The sequence below is a fragment of the Siphateles boraxobius genome, unplaced genomic scaffold (genome assembly GCF_051911475.1).
Source record: "Siphateles boraxobius isolate OS27281-9 unplaced genomic scaffold, OSU_SipBor_1 7, whole genome shotgun sequence".
Classification (NCBI taxonomy): Eukaryota; Metazoa; Chordata; class Actinopteri; order Cypriniformes; family Leuciscidae; genus Siphateles; species Siphateles boraxobius.
In genome coordinates, this window is record NW_027509197.1 from 1,701,285 (window position 1) to 1,720,096 (window position 18,812).

General features: G+C 36.1%; 1 protein-coding gene across 1 annotated transcript in view; it reads right to left on the reverse strand.

The window, feature by feature from the left end:
- Positions 1-4,788: 4,788 nt before the first annotated feature.
- LOC143723677 (kalirin-like) overlaps positions 4,789-18,812 on the reverse strand; it is a 141,379-nt gene continuing 127,355 nt past the window's right edge. Inside the window, exons 20-34 of the mRNA XM_077216379.1 lie at positions 18,605-18,719; positions 18,323-18,438; positions 15,175-15,297; positions 14,789-14,971; positions 14,564-14,682; positions 14,385-14,451; positions 13,089-13,198; positions 12,799-12,868; positions 11,000-11,089; positions 9,955-10,047; positions 9,753-9,864; positions 8,916-9,106; positions 6,211-6,312; positions 5,906-6,048; positions 4,789-4,918 (exon numbers count right to left, since the gene is read on the reverse strand). Of these exons, the coding sequence (XP_077072494.1) occupies positions 4,789-4,918; positions 5,906-6,048; positions 6,211-6,312; positions 8,916-9,106; positions 9,753-9,864; positions 9,955-10,047; positions 11,000-11,089; positions 12,799-12,868; positions 13,089-13,198; positions 14,385-14,451; positions 14,564-14,682; positions 14,789-14,971; positions 15,175-15,297; positions 18,323-18,438; positions 18,605-18,719 (1,764 nt within the window). The remainder of the gene's footprint in view (positions 4,919-5,905; positions 6,049-6,210; positions 6,313-8,915; positions 9,107-9,752; positions 9,865-9,954; positions 10,048-10,999; positions 11,090-12,798; positions 12,869-13,088; positions 13,199-14,384; positions 14,452-14,563; positions 14,683-14,788; positions 14,972-15,174; positions 15,298-18,322; positions 18,439-18,604; positions 18,720-18,812) is intronic.

The window sequence follows — 18,812 nt, forward strand, 5'->3', positions numbered from 1 at the left end:
TAAATACAATTATAAATAAATAAATAAATAAATAAATAAATAAATAAATAAATAAATAAACAAATAAATAACACACTTTGAAAAATAGTAAATTGTAATCACTGCAAATAAAACAGATCCAACAGTATTGTTATTGTTAAAATTATTACTTAAAAATATTGCTGTCAAATCGATTTATCGCATCTAACATAAAGGTTTGAGTTTACATAATATATATATATAAAATCAAAATTTTTTATGTTAGATGTGATTAATCGATTTGACAGCACCACAACAACTACAACATATTTTCATATCATTTCATTTAATGTTTTCATGTTCACAAACTGCATTTACTGTATAAAGTAATAATTATTAGATTGAATAAATCAGTAATCAAAATAAATATTTACTATCCCTAATTAGGCTTATTATTTTGCTTTTTGCAAATGTAATTGTTGCAAGTGTAATTGTTAGTTGAGTTTTTGGTTTATTTCTTCATACTTCCACACATGTAGGTCAGATGTGTATGATGGAACAACTGTGTTGTGATGGTGGAACTTTCAGGAACTTTTAAAATTGTATGCAAAACAATCCCGCGCTTACCCTGCTCCGGCCCGGTTATATGATACGTACAGTACGAGCCGCATCACTTTAATTTGACATGAATAGTGAGTATGTGACTACCTTGAAACCCACAACATATGGTTTGAATCGCAATGTAAGAATGACTGCTTGAACCTTCTTGTTGTGAGTGATTTAAATCAAAGACACATGGACCGTCTGCTAAAGAAAACCTCTTTCTACACTTATATTTGCTTTTAAAATAATTCCATGGCACAAAAATAAATATTTACTGAAAAATGTTCTAAATGAATACAGTTTCATCTTCAAGACAAAGCCAGCGAGAAATGTGAAATGGTGTGTGATGGTCTTGTGACATGCGCTCAGCACGGAGCTGTACGGATAAAAGCATCATTATGCAGTATGATGAATGTGATTTCCGCAGTGTACAGTAATACACAGTCCCTGAGCTGTTGTGGGTGAATGAAGGAAACTCTTATTCCAGAGAGACGCACACCACACACACACACTGTGTCCTCAGCTCACATCAGCCTGAAAACAACAGAGAGCTGACTTCAGCTCAATAGTGCACAGGAACATTAAAGAAACCTGTGTGGGAACAGTCACTGTTTGCACAATGCTGTTTTGAGGTACCAGCAGTGCAGAAAACATGATGCCGCTTTAAAAGACTTTCAAAATTCGAAAACAAAATAACCATTTACAAGCACACAACAAGCTGAACCAAGACCAAAGGACACAATCAGGCTCGTAAAAGACAATAAACAGGCAGCAATAGAAACACAATGTTTCGGTGCTCACTCAGTGCGTGTGTGTCTGAATAACCCTATTGGTGTCATTGTGTATTTCTAAAATGCGTGTTTCAGATGAGACAAGAACTAGGGATGTGAACAACTACACGCGCCAAGCAAGGTCTTTTCACCTAACAGATACTCAAAAAAATTTTCACAAAAGTGGTACTATAACCCTCCAAGGCTGTTCAAAAATGGTCACACTAATGCGGCTCACAAACCTTTGATCTAATTTACCTCTCTTGCTTAATAATTGTGCTTTGCCGTTTAAAAAATAAATAAATAACAATATCCTGCAAACAATGAAATTATTTAAAGTTAAAACATTAAGAAAACATGATAATGTATCATGTATTGGGTCAGATTAATACCATCTGGTTTAAATCAAAAAAGAAACAAAAGAAAGATAATATGAACATATGTCAGGTCAAAAATCATGCATTGACTACAATGACCAGTAGATGGCTGAAGTGTTCTTTGCTGCTACCAAATGTGTAAGAATTCTTGATTTGATGCTTTTAAGTTATACATGTCCATATATACATGTATATGTATATATATATATATATATATATATATATATATATATATATATATATATATATATATATATATATATACACATTCATTATTCAACACAATTCTAAAATGGTTTCTTGTTAGGGTCTTGCTAGAGAGCCCCTAAAGACACCTGGTGATGAGTAAAAAAAATACATTTATATATGTTGATGCTTTTGCGTTCACTTTCAAAACTTTTGTATTTACCCAAGAAGTGATAGACATTTTAACAATTCTATCCAAAAAGGATAATGCAATACTTGTGCGAGAGGATGTAACACTTCTACGGGGAACACAATACTTCCACGAGAGAACACAAAGAGTCTTGGTGTTTCTCCGGGGGGAATGCAAACATTTTGAGAGAGAACGCATAGTTTCTTGGAAGAAAGCAATACAGTAGGTCAAATCTGACCATGAAACAGCCAATGTGTGGCTTTTTTATATGACCACTTAGACTCACTGAATGAAGTTTTTTTTTTTAAATACTGCATTTCTAAAACTAAAAATACCAACTTTAACCACTCAGATTGAGGAAACCATTAAACACATTTAACTTGTACAGTCTCGGAGGGTTAAAGGGGATGAGTGAGTTTTCGCATGCTGACAGTCTAAAACTGAACTCAGTTGTCAACAACAATGACCAACTAGTTGTTTTTCGGATGACTATTCAAGAAGTCAGCCATAATGACCCATCCCAAAACACCTTCCTGCATTAAGGGACTACTAAGGCATACATTTGTTCCGGTGCTTCCTCTCACAAGAGTGCAGAGCATTTTCAACATTTAGTCGTGTAAAATTCAATCAGAGCAGAGTAAGCGCATTACACAGAGTACTTTAAGATCCTAGCAGGATCTTCTCTCCTTAAAGGAAATGTTACTCCTTCAAATCGAATCAAGAGTTGGTAAAACTCATTCGAAAACATCCTCAAGCAAGTCACAATGATGTGGTCATCTCCAACCAAACAACCCTCACACCACAAACACGCACAACTCATAAAACACAACAAGCCATTATAAAGCTGCCTAAAACACCAGCACAAACACGTGTTGTTAGGAGGACATGTGTTAAATGTGTCTTACTTTGATTTGATAGGGGGGCTCATAGTTCCTATGTGGACAGAATCCAGCACACAGTTTGAAAAGACATTTCATGGCTGTACATGTACATCTGTTTACTGCTCATGACCACTGTTCTCATCATCTGTGCTGGAGCATGACAGCCCCTGCTCCATTACTAAAGCAGGGAAACCCTGTGTGTGTGTGTGTGTGTGACACACCTGTCAATCACTGATCACCTGACCCTTCTCTGGGTGGAGTCAGGAGATTTTAGTAGAACGAAATGCAAAATTTTGGAACCACATTCTACTCTATTTTTTGCCTTATATTAAGAGTAGTATGACAGTATGCAATTCCGAATTCAGCAATAGTGTGCAACAGTTGTGTTATGGAAGTAAAAAAAGTTACAAATTGATTTTTAATGATAATTTTCAAACGTAAGATAGATTTTTTGTGAGATCCGAAGTTAATCGTTGGTATATCCTTTTGTTGAATCCATCTATTTGCATTATTTCAACAACTTATTTTTTTTATAGTGTTTAATGGCAGAATTTGTGGTGAAAACTACATTACCCATAATGCTGTGCAGAAAATTCCATCAATCAGAGAGTTGCAGCCAGCAAATCATGCCAAAAGAGCTTGCAGGGAACGGCCACTCCCATGATGCAATTGAGTTGGTCTCTCTACACTCTCACAACTATTTAAAACAATCTTCACATAATCCCATTATAATAAATGTCACATTTACCTTAGCCATTCAATAGATCATGGCTCAATTTTTTCTATTGACCCAGTCAGACCAGTTGAGAATTTTACTTGCCATCAAAATGCACAGAAAGTTATTGTTTTTTTTTTATGTTTTTGGCCCATGTAACCTTGTAAACAGTGCTTTAAAGGGGTCATGAACTGAGAAATAAAATGTTCCTTGAGCTTTTGACATATAAGAGGTCATCATACTATAAGAATATCCTGTAAGTTTCAGAACTGAAAACTTCCTTGTTAGCCCAAAAACAGCTTTGGACTAACAAGTCCAAAAAATCAAAGCCTACTTCATCATTGCAACTTTGGCCCCTCCCACTGGCGTGTTAGTGAGATGACGAGGAGAGAAGAGCGATACAGGATCACTGGACCAAAAATAACATTACCTTCCACAGGATCCTAATGCTAGGAATGTGGTTATTTATTTTCAACAATGTGAATGTCTCAGTTGAGCAGTATTTATTTGTATTCGGTACATTGCACTGTGGATTCTTTGGTAAAACAGTTGCAATTTCTGCGCAAGCTTTGCAAACAGACTTTTACGATATGGACTTGACAGTAACAACATGTAAGTAACTGTGTTAATTCTAAAGCCTGATCTGTGATCAGTGATTTCTGATATGTAATGATTCATTTACAGTCTGATGTTCTTTTTGGCTTTGTGTCAGTAAATCAAACCAGTGACTAAACTGTCACCTTCACATTGTTTCTCTTAGTATTGTGAAAATAATCTGTTATTTAAACATTGATTAAATTATATAGCCTATAGGAAGGGATCAAATAACACTCCCATTGCAATTGCTGGAGCTGTCAATCAAACAAAACAAGTTTATCAGTGATTTAGTTCTGGATTCTCATTTTAATCAACAAATCTCTTAATTACATCGTGTTTGCACTGTTAGTTATGATTAAAGCATAAAGAATACCTAAATGACTCAAGGTTTGGCTAGTTATCATAGCTCCTTTAGCACCTGATGGTAAATGTTCCCCTGTGTGATGTCCCAGATCAGGAAAGTCAGTAATGAAGGGTTCTACTGATTACAGTGCACCAAGGTGGTCAGAGGTCAGAGGTCAGAACTGTGTGTTTGTACCTTGTCACTGTCCACAGTGTTCTGTGAGGTTCTAGATGCGATGGAGATGGTGTCCGGCTGACTGCTGCCATCTCCCTGACTGTCAGCATCATCTCCAGTGTCCCTGCAAACAAACACACAAATAAAAGTCCAGATTAGGCATGTGCCCACAGCTGAAAACTTTATTCGGAAGGGCATGGAAAATGACTCCAAAATTCAAACAAATAATAACATTCGTTAGATGCAATCTCTCCTTGTTCTTGCTGGAGAACAGGGGAGCCAGGAGACAGCATAATCTTTTAAAATGGCAGGGCAATAGTGATTGTATAAAGTGAATGAGTGTAAACTCAATGAATGAAACAACACAATCACATGGCAACTATGTTACGTTTTTGGCGACTTGGTGACTAATTTGTATGAATTCATACAATTGCATTTGCACCTTTTCGTACGATCTAAAAATCTTACATTTTTATACAAATCATATCATACAAATTCATACAAAATCACCAGATTGTAAAAGTTGAGTTGAGTTGCATATACAAATAGTTGCGTCCCAGTTACAGATTTTGCTTTTTTCAGAAATTCTTCTATGTTAATATAATGGTTTTTGGATAAACTTTCTGATTTAAGCCCCACTCATATTTGGTTTTATCCAGATAAGAATACAAATAGTGCCGCCATTGCAATAGATCCATTTACAAATATTGGCTTTGCTGCAAACCCTTATGCCTTATGTACAATTGTTTACTAACTAATGCAGTTTGCATGAAGAGAGACAGTATGGCAAACATATTTCAAATGAACACAAGCCTCCTGCATTGTTATGCATACATTATGATGCATATACATATTCATGGATGTAGAGTTTTGTCTCAGTCTTTCTACAGATTTTAATTTACATTTAGTCATTTCGCAGATACTTGTATCCAAAGCGATATGCAAATGATTTGATAACAACAAACAAAGCAGAATCTACAATTAAAAGATTTACAACTGCGGTATACTTTGAGAAGAATTATGAGATCTGAGATTATGATTACATGATTGAATTTTGTTTCTCCTTTTTTAGGACTGGTGTACAATACGCAATTGAAAACTTGTGCCTGACCTCTTGCTGTTGTTGCGGGGTTTGGCTGGTCTTTTGGGAACGTGGATCGGTTCCTTTAGTGCCCCCTTCAAGTGAATGATTCTCTCCTGGATGACCTCTCGGATGTTTTTAATCCATTCTTGCTTCACCTCAATACTGGACGCCTGAAACAGACACAGTCATGCATTTACAACACAAGATCCGTGTTTAAAATGTAGGACCTGATCTTTGTTCACAAGACGTTTCACTGATTGGAACATGTTTACAAATACTTACTACTCTAAAAGTAATTGATTAACAATAAACTAACAATAAACATGATGTACCTTGAGGACAGTCTTGTTGTCAGATGAGGGTGTGCGTCCCACCCACAGTGCAAATTTACACGGGTCTCCCTCCACATGCTCTGTCACCCCCAATTCAGATGTCTGTAAACATAAAAACCAGACCATCACACACAGATATTTAAATAAATTCAATGTTGATGGAAAATGGGTTTAACAGCATAAAAGTACAGAGTACATAAATGGTTAGTTCCCCATACAATTTTAATTCTCCCATAATTTACTCGGCCTCAAGCCATCCTAGGTGTACTGTATATGACTTTCATCTTTCAGCCGAACACAGAGTTATATTAAAAAAAATTCTGGATCTTCTAAGCTTTATAATGGGAGTGAATGATACCTTTAGTTTTTGAAGCCCAAAAAAACACATCCATCCGTGATCCATATGGCTCCAGAAGCAATGACATGCATTTTTTGTAAGAAAAATATCCATATTTATAACTTTATAAACTATAATCACTGGCTTCCGGTAACGGCCATACGCGAGTCTAGTTCCGGCGGAAGAGTGACCTATGACCCGACGCATGACAAGTGACCTCTGACCCAGTGCATAACCTGACGCATGACCAGTGACCTCGGACCCGACGCATGAACTCTGACCTGACACATGACGAGTGACCTCTGACCCGACGCCTGATGGGTGACCTCTGACCCGACGCATGGCGAGTGACCGCTGACCCGACGCATGACGGGTGACCGCTGACCCGACGCATGACGGGTGACCTCTGACCCGACATATGACGAGTGACCTCTAACCCGACATATGACAAGTGACCGCTGACCCGACGCATGACGATTGACCTCTGACCCAACACATGACAAGTGACCTCTAACCTGACAAATGACGAGTGACCTCTGACCCGACGCATGGCGAGTGACCTCTGAACCGACCCATAACGTAGGATGTAGGAATAGCGTAAGCTTTGACACCTCTCACGGTTCAAACTAACATCAAGCTCCTCCCACATTTCTCTTTAAAAAATCTCACTTTAGATTTCTAATTTGTGACCGTCATGATTTGTTTCGCTCTTTCCTCTTTATTAACACCCTGGAGCCGTATGATCACTTTTATGATGGATGCGCTTTTTTGGGCTTCAAAATCGAAGATACCTTTTACTCCCATTATAAAGCTTGGAAGACCCGGGATATTTATTAATATAACTCTGACTGTGTTTGGCTAAAAGAAGAATGCCATATACACCTAGGATGGCTTGAGGGTGAGTAAATCATGGGCTAATTTGAATTTTTGGGTGAACTATCCCTTTAAGAGTGAGATAACCTAAGAGTGAACTTAACTGAAAGTGGGAGTTTAATAAATGTGTCTGACAAAATTGAAGCATTTCCTTAGTAAATCTTAAATAGATGCCTAAATAATGTTTTTGAGAAAATTCCAGATGACCGGAAGAAAACCAAAGGCACATCTGGCTCTGTTCACAGGCATATTGAACACAGCGAGGGGTGAAAAACGCCCATCTGGTCCACACACCTGCGCTGGCTGCTTCCAGGTATGTGTGGAAACACTTAACAGTTACACAATGTGGTAAAACAGATGGGAAATGTAAAACTCAGACATGACTGTGTTCGTGTGTGCACTAACTCTCCTTCCCATGGGGCTTTCCTTTCGTTTATGTCATTGAAATAATCTGAAGCAGGACTTATAAAGATTTTTTTTCTGTTGTCCTGGTCAGCTCAGCTTGTTCTGATTGCACTGGCTTTATTTTCATTGACCGCATCATTTTCATTTCATTTCCAACATTTTTTGTGCGTCAGAAATATATATATATTTATATATATATATATATATAATATATATATATATATATATATTTATATTTATTATACAGGTATTTAATATTAAATAATATTATAATAAAACCTGAAGTTTTCTTTTAAATAATTTATAATAATTAATTACCTTTTTGATTTAGAACAATAGCTAGAACTTATAATGTTACATCACGACAGTTAATTTAAAAATCGATCATTAGTAATTAAACAGTTTTGAATGGAAATTTCAACAAACCCTCATCTATGTTTACGGCATATTTGCAACAGTGTTCAATAAAAAACAGTAACAAATGTCTCAAATATTTTGAGGTCATTATGTTTTTTATTAAAGAAATCAATACTTTTATTCAGCAAGGTTGCATTAAATTGATCAAAAGTAAAATTAAAGACATTTATAATATTACAAAGGATTTATATTTCAAATAAACGCTGTTCTTTTGAACTTTCTATTCATCAAATAAACCTATTATATCATGGTTTTCAAAAAAAAAATGTTTTCAACTGTTTTCTGAAGGATCACGTGAGACTTAAGACTGGAGTAATGATGCTTCATAAATTGAAAATTCATAAATTGCATTTTAGAATGTATTCAAATAGAAAACAGTTAAACTGTAACAATATTTCACAATATTACTAATTTTACTGGATTTCGGACCAAGTAAATGCAGTCTTGGCGAGCGAAAGCGTAACAAGCGTAAGAGACTTCTCTCTAAAATATTAAAATATCTTACCGACCCCTAACTTTTGAATTGTAGTGTATATGATGAATGGATGTAAAACGTAGTGACAATACCAAGTAACCATCGTGTAGCCCATCCTTACTGGTGAGCCCTGTGTGTGTGATATTGCGTGTGTGAAGTGATACTGCGTGTGTGTAGACGGAGTGATATAACCAATACCAGTAGTTTGTTCTTGTAGATGTATTTGGATCGTCCTGCAGAGTCTTTGATCTCTTTGCTGAAGACAAGGGAGATCTCGAAGAGGAAGAGGTGGCGGTCTCGTCCTTTACGGATCAGGGATTTGGGGTCCCACACCTGGAAGGTGTCCTGCAGAATGAGTTCACCCTGGACATCCAGATTCTCATCAAAACCTGACGTGGGACAGAGGGCAGGAAACAACATGTCAGAGGTTGAAGGCTTATTTAAGGATATCAGTAGAATGACAAAAAAGTGTGGGTGTGTGTGTGGTTGTGGTCTTCACAAAGATAGTAATACCAGTAATTTTTGACCTTGAGGGGACATATTTTGGTCCCCATGAGGAAAACAGCGTATTACTGTAATCACACTAAATTATATTTTTGAAAATGTAAAAATGCAGAAAGTTTTCTGTGATGGGTAGGTTTAGGGAATAGAAAATACATGTCTCCATAAAACATGAAAACCCAACGTGTATGTGTGTTTGTGTGTACCTACTTAACTATATTTTGGAGACATATTTGTACCCAGAAATGACCAAAACCTGACAAAATCTCCAAAAACCACCCTTTAGGAACATCGTCATTAGTAAATGTGGTATAAACATAAAGTTTTGTGGGATGGGTAGAGTTAGAGTAAGGGGAGAGAATATACGGTTTGTACAGTATAAAAACCATTATGTCTATGGAATGTCTCAATTTAGAAAGCTAAAAATATGTGTGTGTGTGTGTGTGTGTGTGTGTGTGTGTGTGTGTGTGTGTGTGTGTGTGTGTGTGCACGTGTGCGCGCGTGTGCGTGTGTGTGTGTTCAGTAGTGTTGTACCCTCCAGCATGCTGACGTGCATGGCGTCGTTGGCTCTCTTTGGCACGCTCAGCATGACCTCCAGCCCATCTTTTATTTCACCTTTGCCTTCTTCACAGCAGGACAGCAGCTCCTGTAAGCACACACACTGTACTGCACTGCACACTACACAGTGCACTAAACACCACACCTGATCTTCTGATGCCTGGGAAACACACTGTACCTTGAGCAGCAGCTGGTATTTGGTGATTCTCTGCACAGGTTTGATGAGGTATGATGATATAGAGTTGGTCAGACCGTGTCTCTTCTGAATCTCCTGTTCAGAACAGACAAAAAGAACCATCATAAAGCATAATCCATACACTGACAACTGCTAAAACGATTCTCTCACTGTGGTCAATGTAACAGTAACACGTGTAGAGTCAATATACTGATCAATTTATAGTGCTATGTTGAACATGCATGAGGTCATTTCATTTCAAGTAAATTGTATTTCAGGTGATTTTACTTTATTTCAATAATATTTAAAAAACAACAACGCATAGGCAAATTGCTGAAGATAAATTAATAAGTTAAGATAAGTTAATTCAATTAGACAGACAGTTGGTGAACCAACTCTAGGGCCAAGGAGATTTAAATGGATTTCCATTTTTGTCACCACACACCTCAGCATAAACACTCCCGATAAATGATTAGTTATTAAAACATCTGTTCACAAATCACTGTTAATTTCAACAAAAATGCAAGCCTAGGCTACTACATGCATGGTTTATGAAAGAAAGCATGCAAAGATCGCTCCCTTTATAATCAATAAAAAGCTGTCACTCATCTCAGTATATCACGATCCCACAAAGTTCCGTTAAAATCAATGAAGATGTCTACACTATGAATCTCTTATTTACATAATGTCTACACTTTGTTTGTCATAATAAGAGGATTCACAAGCTTGGGAACTGAAACTTCTGCATTTTGAGCGAAGAGTGGACTCAACTTAAACACCTCTGATTGGCTATTGCGTTCAAGAAATCAACATGCATGTTTCTGATTGGCTACATTGCTCAACACTGCAAAAACACGTTATAAATAGAAACCTTTGAAGCGTTTGCCAAATCTGTTTAGCCAGTTTGCTATTATCATGGAGAAAACTGATAGATAAGATGTTAAGGGGGGCAGGCACTGGTTTGAGTGAGAAAATTCCAGGCTGGTCTCAAATATGTGGCTCCGTCTATAAAATGAGATGAATGATTTAGAAAACGATGCGTACTTACGTCAAAAAAGCTCCCAGCATGCTCCAGGATGAGCTGACTGGAATCTGGTTTGTTTTTGCAGTACGTCACATAAATATTAAACTTGTCAGCCTGAAACACAAACACAATCTTACATTTTGCATATAAAAAAAAATATATATATATATATAAAAAAAATCTGCCATATCTAATTCCAGTGAATATTCAAAATGTTCATCGACCAATAGCATGTCTGTTATAATTCGTGTTCTGATAAAACCATTAAGCTGGTCTGAATATTGTAAGTCTGTCTTAATAATTAGTGCAAATGGGCAGCAATAAAATACAATAAATGAATGAATGAATACATGGATAAATACACGAATTAACGAATAAATGAATGAATGTATGAATGAATAAGGTTACATTTTATTTTTAAGGTTTCAATGTTACAGTCTAATTATACAAATAAGTACTGACTATGAGTAATATTAAATAACAAACACACACATACAAGGGCTTGGTTTTGATTTAGGGTTAGTTGCTTGTAATTATGCACAATTTACTGTATTTATTTATTTAACCCCTAAACTGTCACGATCCCGTATACGGGATATCTAACTGTACTTCGCTATATTACTATTAAATCCTAATCTAATTATGACAAACTATATATCGTTGGAAAGGTCTAAGACTCCTAAATAGATATTTTAGCGCTGTTGTTTTCTTACAAATTATGTTTGAACAGTAATATATGAATTTATGACAAGAGTGCGCCTCAAAAAATCGACGTCATTACAGGAGTTTCGGACCTTTGTCACAAAAAGTCGACGCACACACTTTTAATAATTGAAACTTTGGTTTTTAATGCTAAAAGTTCTTAATAAAACATAATCTAGTATTTGTCAATAAAAAAAGATAAAATTATATTTTAAAAAGTAAAGTAAGAAGTCCTCTAAAAAGTATAATATATATTATATATATATATATATATAAATAATTTTTGTATTATTATTATATCACATATTTTAGTAGTTATCATAAATGAGGTATCATTTGAAAGCTTACGGACTCAGAATTCATCCTGTAAAAAAAACGTTTTGAAATTGGATGTTGCGTTACCATAGAAACAGTATTTTTTATTAGGCCCCTCCCCTTTTGGGCATCATCTTTCATAATTTATTTTCAAAACCTTTTCTAATATTGACAAAACACATATTGTCAGAAAGGTCTGAGTCTCAAGGTTCCTTATTTAGTGACAGAAGTGATATTTGGATAGAAATTTATGAATTTGTTACAGCAGATAGCATACAATTAAATTCAATGGAATGCAATGGCACCCGGTGGCTATTTTTGGTATAACGCCTAAACAAAATCTCATGGGAACTTCAATTTTTGTGATATCGACTTGAAATTTGGAACACAACTTGGTTAGATATATGGCTTTCATTTTATAGTAATTTTATAGTAAAAAATATTTTGTAAAATATTTATTTTATATTAAAAAAAATATATTAATAAAGTATATTTGATTTACTGTAAATTATAACTTCCATAACTTTTTCATACTTTAATTTATTTAAGTTCACTTCAGTAATAATCTGCTGATTGTTTCCTTTAAAACAAGACCAGACTTAGGTCTGTATTCAAAAGCATTCTTGAATTACAACTATTTAAGTTTGTATAGTGCATTTTAATGTCAATTATCAAAAGGGGGGTGACAGCTACATACATACATAGTTTATATAAAATTTTCTTTTGAAAAAAGAAAAAGTTAGGTGCACAGCGACATACATCCTTTCCCAAATGATTTTAATGACACGCATGTGAAAAACACTCACCCATGTAACAAAGCAATGCCCCACATCCTCGGGTAACTGCTCATAATTGATCAGCTCTTTCAGGAATATACTACAACACAAACAAAACAACATGCAAATGAATCATAATCACTACATTTCCATATCACATGGGATACAAAATTTGCATATGTATCATTTTAATTGGAAAGCATATTATTCACTTCTTTCATCTGCAAATAAATATGAAAACTGTGTATACAATGATAAAAAGCTTGTTGGCTTATGGCCTAATAATGTCATTAATATTTGATTTAATGAGATAAACTCACTTATTGTGGAAGTCATAAATCTCCTGAATGTTTCCGAAAATGATGTGCTCTTTGTTGGCGATTCCTGAAGGGATTTCCTCGACACCATTGGTCATCTCCCACAAATATGTCTAATAAATAAATTACACAGGAAATTACTGTCATCCATCATTGGAATGCAGTATCTCTATGTACAGTACATTCACAGTGAAGTAAAGACCTTTAGCATCCTACTGTGTGATCTCAAGGAAAACAGGATTTTCTTGTTCTTTTGCGATAAGGGAGTTTGATTTACTAGGCAGAGAAAACATCCCAGTTCACTCAAAACCAACTGAGAATAAAGCCGAGCCTGATGAACACTGAACTTAGCCAATCAAAACTGAGGTGATTTACATTTGGAAGACTTAGGGCCAGATTTACTAAATAGGGTAAATTAGCACAATCCCATAAAAGCGTGGACAGTTAAAGACACACAAATTAAAGAACACAGCCGGATCATTTCCATAATGACCAACGCAATCTACCAAGAGCAGCGCAAATTAGCGTCTGGTTTACGACATGCTGTTTTTGGGCGCTAAAAATAATGGGTCAAATACCAGTAAATTAACCAGCGCAAACATTACGGTTCAGCCGCAAAAATATTCCTGTCCACGCCTTTTCAGTGCTTATTTTTCACTGCGTGTCTTTAGTAAATCCTGACAGTAGTGTTTTAACACCAAAAGAGGGTTTGATGGTGCAAGCTGTTAGTAAATCTGGCTTTAAAAGGTAGAGTATCAACATTGTTTTAAGTCCCACTGTGGTAAAAATCAAGTTTTTAATTTTGTCTGTACGTCTATGTGGTGTTTTTAATATGCTTTAAGACAAACCATGTGTAAATTCATAAGTCGACAGCATTGCTGAGTATTTTCTCTTTAAAACTGCAGTGAACCAAAGACAGTCTCAAAAACACGGTCTGAAATCGCTGGTGTTTCTGACGTCACAATCTACCTTGTAACCAATCAGATCAACGAGTGATCGTCAACGAGTGGATCTCTGAGCTGGAGTGAGTGAGTGGGGGCGGGGCTCATTTGCATATTCATAGCACCATGTATACTAAATGAGGCAAGGGTGTAGAGTTACATTCAAGCTATTTTAAGGTGTGAAGAATTTTTTTTGAAGGAAAAAACTTTTAAATATGTAATTTCGGTGATCAAAGATGATTTTAAATGGATGACATTATTGACTGCAGGGGGACTTTAAATCTAAGGGTCAGAAAAGAGTGATTGAATGATTTATTATTATTTATTATGATCATTAATACAACACAGAGACACTTACCTCTAAACATTCATGTATGTCCCTCACATAAGCCTTTTCTGTCTGTAACAGCTCAGCTATAATAAACCTGCAACAAAACAAACCAGAGATGGAGTATATATATATATATGGATTATAAGGGTCTGAACTTGTGAAGTGTGTGTGGAGCTGCTGGCTGGAGGCGGTGTGTGATCACTTACTCTTTCTTCCGGGCTGATTTCCTCTTTTCCTCATTCACCTCATGGTTGGGGTCACGCAGTTTGACCTCTGGGTCGGTCAGACTGGCTGGAATAATATCCAACTCCAGATCCTTATTATCCTGAAACACACACACACAATCAGAAAATAAAATCCACATTATTATACATTTGAATGAGGTAAAGCATTTTTAGGAAGGTGTAATAAGCGCTGTGTAGGTCCAGCACCTCAGAGCTGATGCCCAGCGCGCTCTCCAGACTGCAGCGGTATTTGCCCATGCGCAGGGAGAAGTCTCTGTAGCGCTTGTCTACTGCCGTCACACACTTCTTCAGCTCGGTGACGTGCATGTGTCCCTTCTCCACGAAATTATCTGCCAGCTGGATCAACATCTTCACTTTGTCCTTAGTTTGCTGCATCACAGGTGAACATTATGTGTCTGAGTGTGTGGATTGATCATTTATGCTCAACATATGTTATCATGTAGAGTAACAAGATGCATTTATAAATGTCCCTCAGAGAGAATCACTTGTTTGAAGAGTTCATGTGGACGTGTGTGACACACATTAGAGACTAATATGAAATGGACAAGAGAGAGGTAAATGTGTCTCTGTACCTTGGCAGAGATGCGGAATTCATCATATTCTTTTAGCAGTTCCTGAGATTTCTCCACAGAGTCTCCGGGGGACGTGTGAGTGGTGAGATAGACCTCTCCTGCCTCCTGTATCCACTCTAATGCCTGACACAGACACAGACATGCAATTCAACACACCACTCACTCTCTGTGAATGTGAGGTTCGGGATTCAAACACACCAAAACATTCACTAAATCACAAACCCAATAAAGACTTGGTGAGTCTAAAAAGTGAATGTCTGTGTAGCGTGAATGTAATAACAAGTGAATGTAATAACAAATTATTTGAATGTAATGTAATGGCTTCCATACATATCTGAGCTTAATGTTTTTTATTCAAAATAAATATTTTTATAGTTATAAATTATTGAGTTATGACTAAGGGAAGGTGGTAACACTAAACTATGGAAGCTTGTTTCGGCCACAGAATAAAAAACAAACAAAAAGGTAATTGCAACTTATTATCTCACAATTCTGACTTTATATCTGATTATAACGCACAATTGTGACTTTTTATCTCACAATTCTGACTTTTTTTTCTCACAATTGTGAGTTTACATGTTATGTCTTGTCATGTTGTGTCTGGTTCCTGTTCTTGTTACTCTGTCCCCCTCTGCTGGTCATCATAGGTTACTTTCTCTTTCTCTGCTCTCCCAGCTGTTCCTTATCTCCTCTAACTACCTCGTTCACTCTCTTCCCACCTGTTCCCTTTCTCCTCTGATTAGGTCTCTATTTCCCTCTCTGTTCTTGCTGCTTTCTTTGTCAGATTCTCATTTGAGTTTCTCATGCTAGAAGCAAACTACTGTCTCGTTCATTTCTACATTGTCCAGTCCTGTCCTGTCCTGTCCTGTCCTGTCCTGTTGGCATCCGCCTGGCAAGTGCAATCTGTTCTCAGCTAATCATCTTATTATTTACTCTGTCTAGTTCATCTGATGCTACGAGAGACCTGGTAGTCACAGTCTATCTTCGACCCGCGTCCTCTCTGAGAGACCTGCAGCCTGTCGCCGCTACTCGGCTATTCTCTACTGCTGTCTAAAGCTTTTGAAGTTACCTGAGAGACTTTTATGTTCCTGTTATCGCCCTCTCTGCGGGTTGTTTGTTTTCTCCATTATCATTCAAGAAGAAGATCTGTGTACTACCCTGTGTTGTCATTAAAAGATTCTGTTCCTGTTAAAACGCTTTTGGGTCCTCACTTACCCGCATAACATTACATCTCGCAATTCTGACTTTTTTATCTCAAAATTGCATGATATAAAGTCGCAATTGTGAGTAAAAAAGTCAGAATTGCTGGATATAAAGTCACAATTGTGTGTGATAATCAGTTTTAAAGTCAGAATTGTGAGATATAAACTTGCAATTGCAAGATATAGATCTTTTTTCCTCAGAATTGCATGTTTACTTCACGCAATTCTGACTTTATAACATGAAATTGGGAGTGTGAAAATGTACTCAGAATGCAACATCTGCAACTTATTTGTTACAAAAAAAATTGTAAGTAATTTTTGTAGGAAATGTTAGGAATTATTTTTCCAAAAATAAGTATGGAAGTTTGTTTCCGCCACAGAATAAAAAAATAAAAATGACTTTTTTTTTCTCGCAATTGCCAGTTTATATCTCATAATTCTGACTTTATAACTCACAATTGTGAGGAAAAATTTCAGAATTCAGTCAGAATTGTGAGATATAAACTCGCAATTGCAAGAAAATGTCAAAATTGTGAGATTAAAAACAAGCTTCCATACATCTAATCTACTCAGTAGATTATAATTAGTAAATTCCCTATCATATAAATAATTTGACTATATAATTGAAATATAATTTTTAAGGCTGTCAAATCAATGTTAATTCGGTACACTAATTATAAAAATGCTACATGTAAGCAAATTAACAATTCAACCTTGAAGTACCATAATTCAAAGAATATTTTTGCAGTTAGTGAGGAGTCATATTGTTGTGTTCAAATACTGCTAGATGGAGCACAACACGGTAGAAAAGAATGCAGATGTCTCAAGACACGTTTAAAAGCTGAACTACTTTTAATTTTACACAGTGTGTTACTTTGTGTCTCGCAGTCTTAAATTCATTGCATTCATTGTGCATGTCAATGAAAAACAACTCTGTACGTTGCTGTCTAGCACATGTGACCAATTATTAAAAATATTGCGTACAGAATACAAGAATGTGTCCTGTGTAAAAGGTCTACATTGAATAGACTGACAAATTCTGTTCCAAAATGAATTGCTGTGGACTGTAGGCCAGTGATAGACTTGATGATACGAAAATAAAAGGGTTAAATACACTGATTTTTATAGTCTCTTTTTGTAACGTCTATATACAAGAAATGCTTATTTCTGCCACAATAATGGCATGTATTTGTGAACATAATTCATGTAAATTGTCTTCATTTGGGGGATTTGCTCAGCAAATATTGATGTATATCTCATTAATTGCTATAAATCTGATTAATTAGCAAATTCTAATGATTTCATTGTAAATAACTGATTGACATCCCTATTTTGTAATGAAATGTAAACATATGTAAATTGTAAACAAGGTTTGCAGCACTGTGTCTCGGTATGTTAGTCTCAGTGTGTTTTGGTTTGGTTCTGTTCTGTTCCTGTTTACCTGTGTTCCCAATCCGAGTTTGTTTCCATGGTTACTGATTATGTTAAGCACCTGTCTCTAGTTCTGTTGATTAGCTATGCTGTGTATATAAGGCGTCAGTGTGTTCAGTTGTTTGTTTTGTGTTGTTTTTCCTGCCAAGTGTTTGCCCTGTGATCCCTGCTATTTTGGATTATCTTCTTTTTTTTATTAATAAAAATAGCTGCATTTAGATCGTTTCTTCATTGCCTGCCCATACGTGACACACTGTTTTCAATAGCTTTCTACTCAAATCTAAAAATTGAAGATACATTACCTCTTCTTTCCTTTTCAGGAGCATCATAAAACATAATAACAACAAAAACTCAGACACACATTTAAAGAGCACAAAACATGCATGCCCACAAAAGTACAACACATACACACCAAAAAAAATGCAGTTACTGGAGTTTATTAACACACACACACACACACACACACACACACACACACACACACACACAATACAAATATTGTTTAGTGTTGTCACCTGTTTGGCACTGTGTTCAAACACCACATACTGCTGACACTGATCCAAACGCCGCTTCTTCATGGTCCAGAAATGCAGGACTCTGTTTTCCCTCTGTAGCAGTTCATTCAGGATGGCTGTACAAACACATGACAAATGCGTAACATGAATAAACAAATGACTGGACAAATGAAGAGTGTTTTGTGAGAGAAAAGAATCAATTCAAATTTAAAACAACTGCTTATGATTTCAGATCAGATTCTGACATAATTAAATGTGACAACAGAGAGTACAAGCTCTGACCTTTGACCTGTTGCTCAGGACCGCGAGTGTTGGTAGATGACCCCTGAGTGCTGACGTTATTCCGATGGATGTATTTCAGGAAAACCTCAGCATTTCGCCTGGCCAGAGTACATGCCTGAAAAAACACAGCAGACTTTACAGATTCAAAACAGACCCTCACATAACAAAGTCAAAAGTTTAGACTGAATTTATTTCATATGATCCTAGA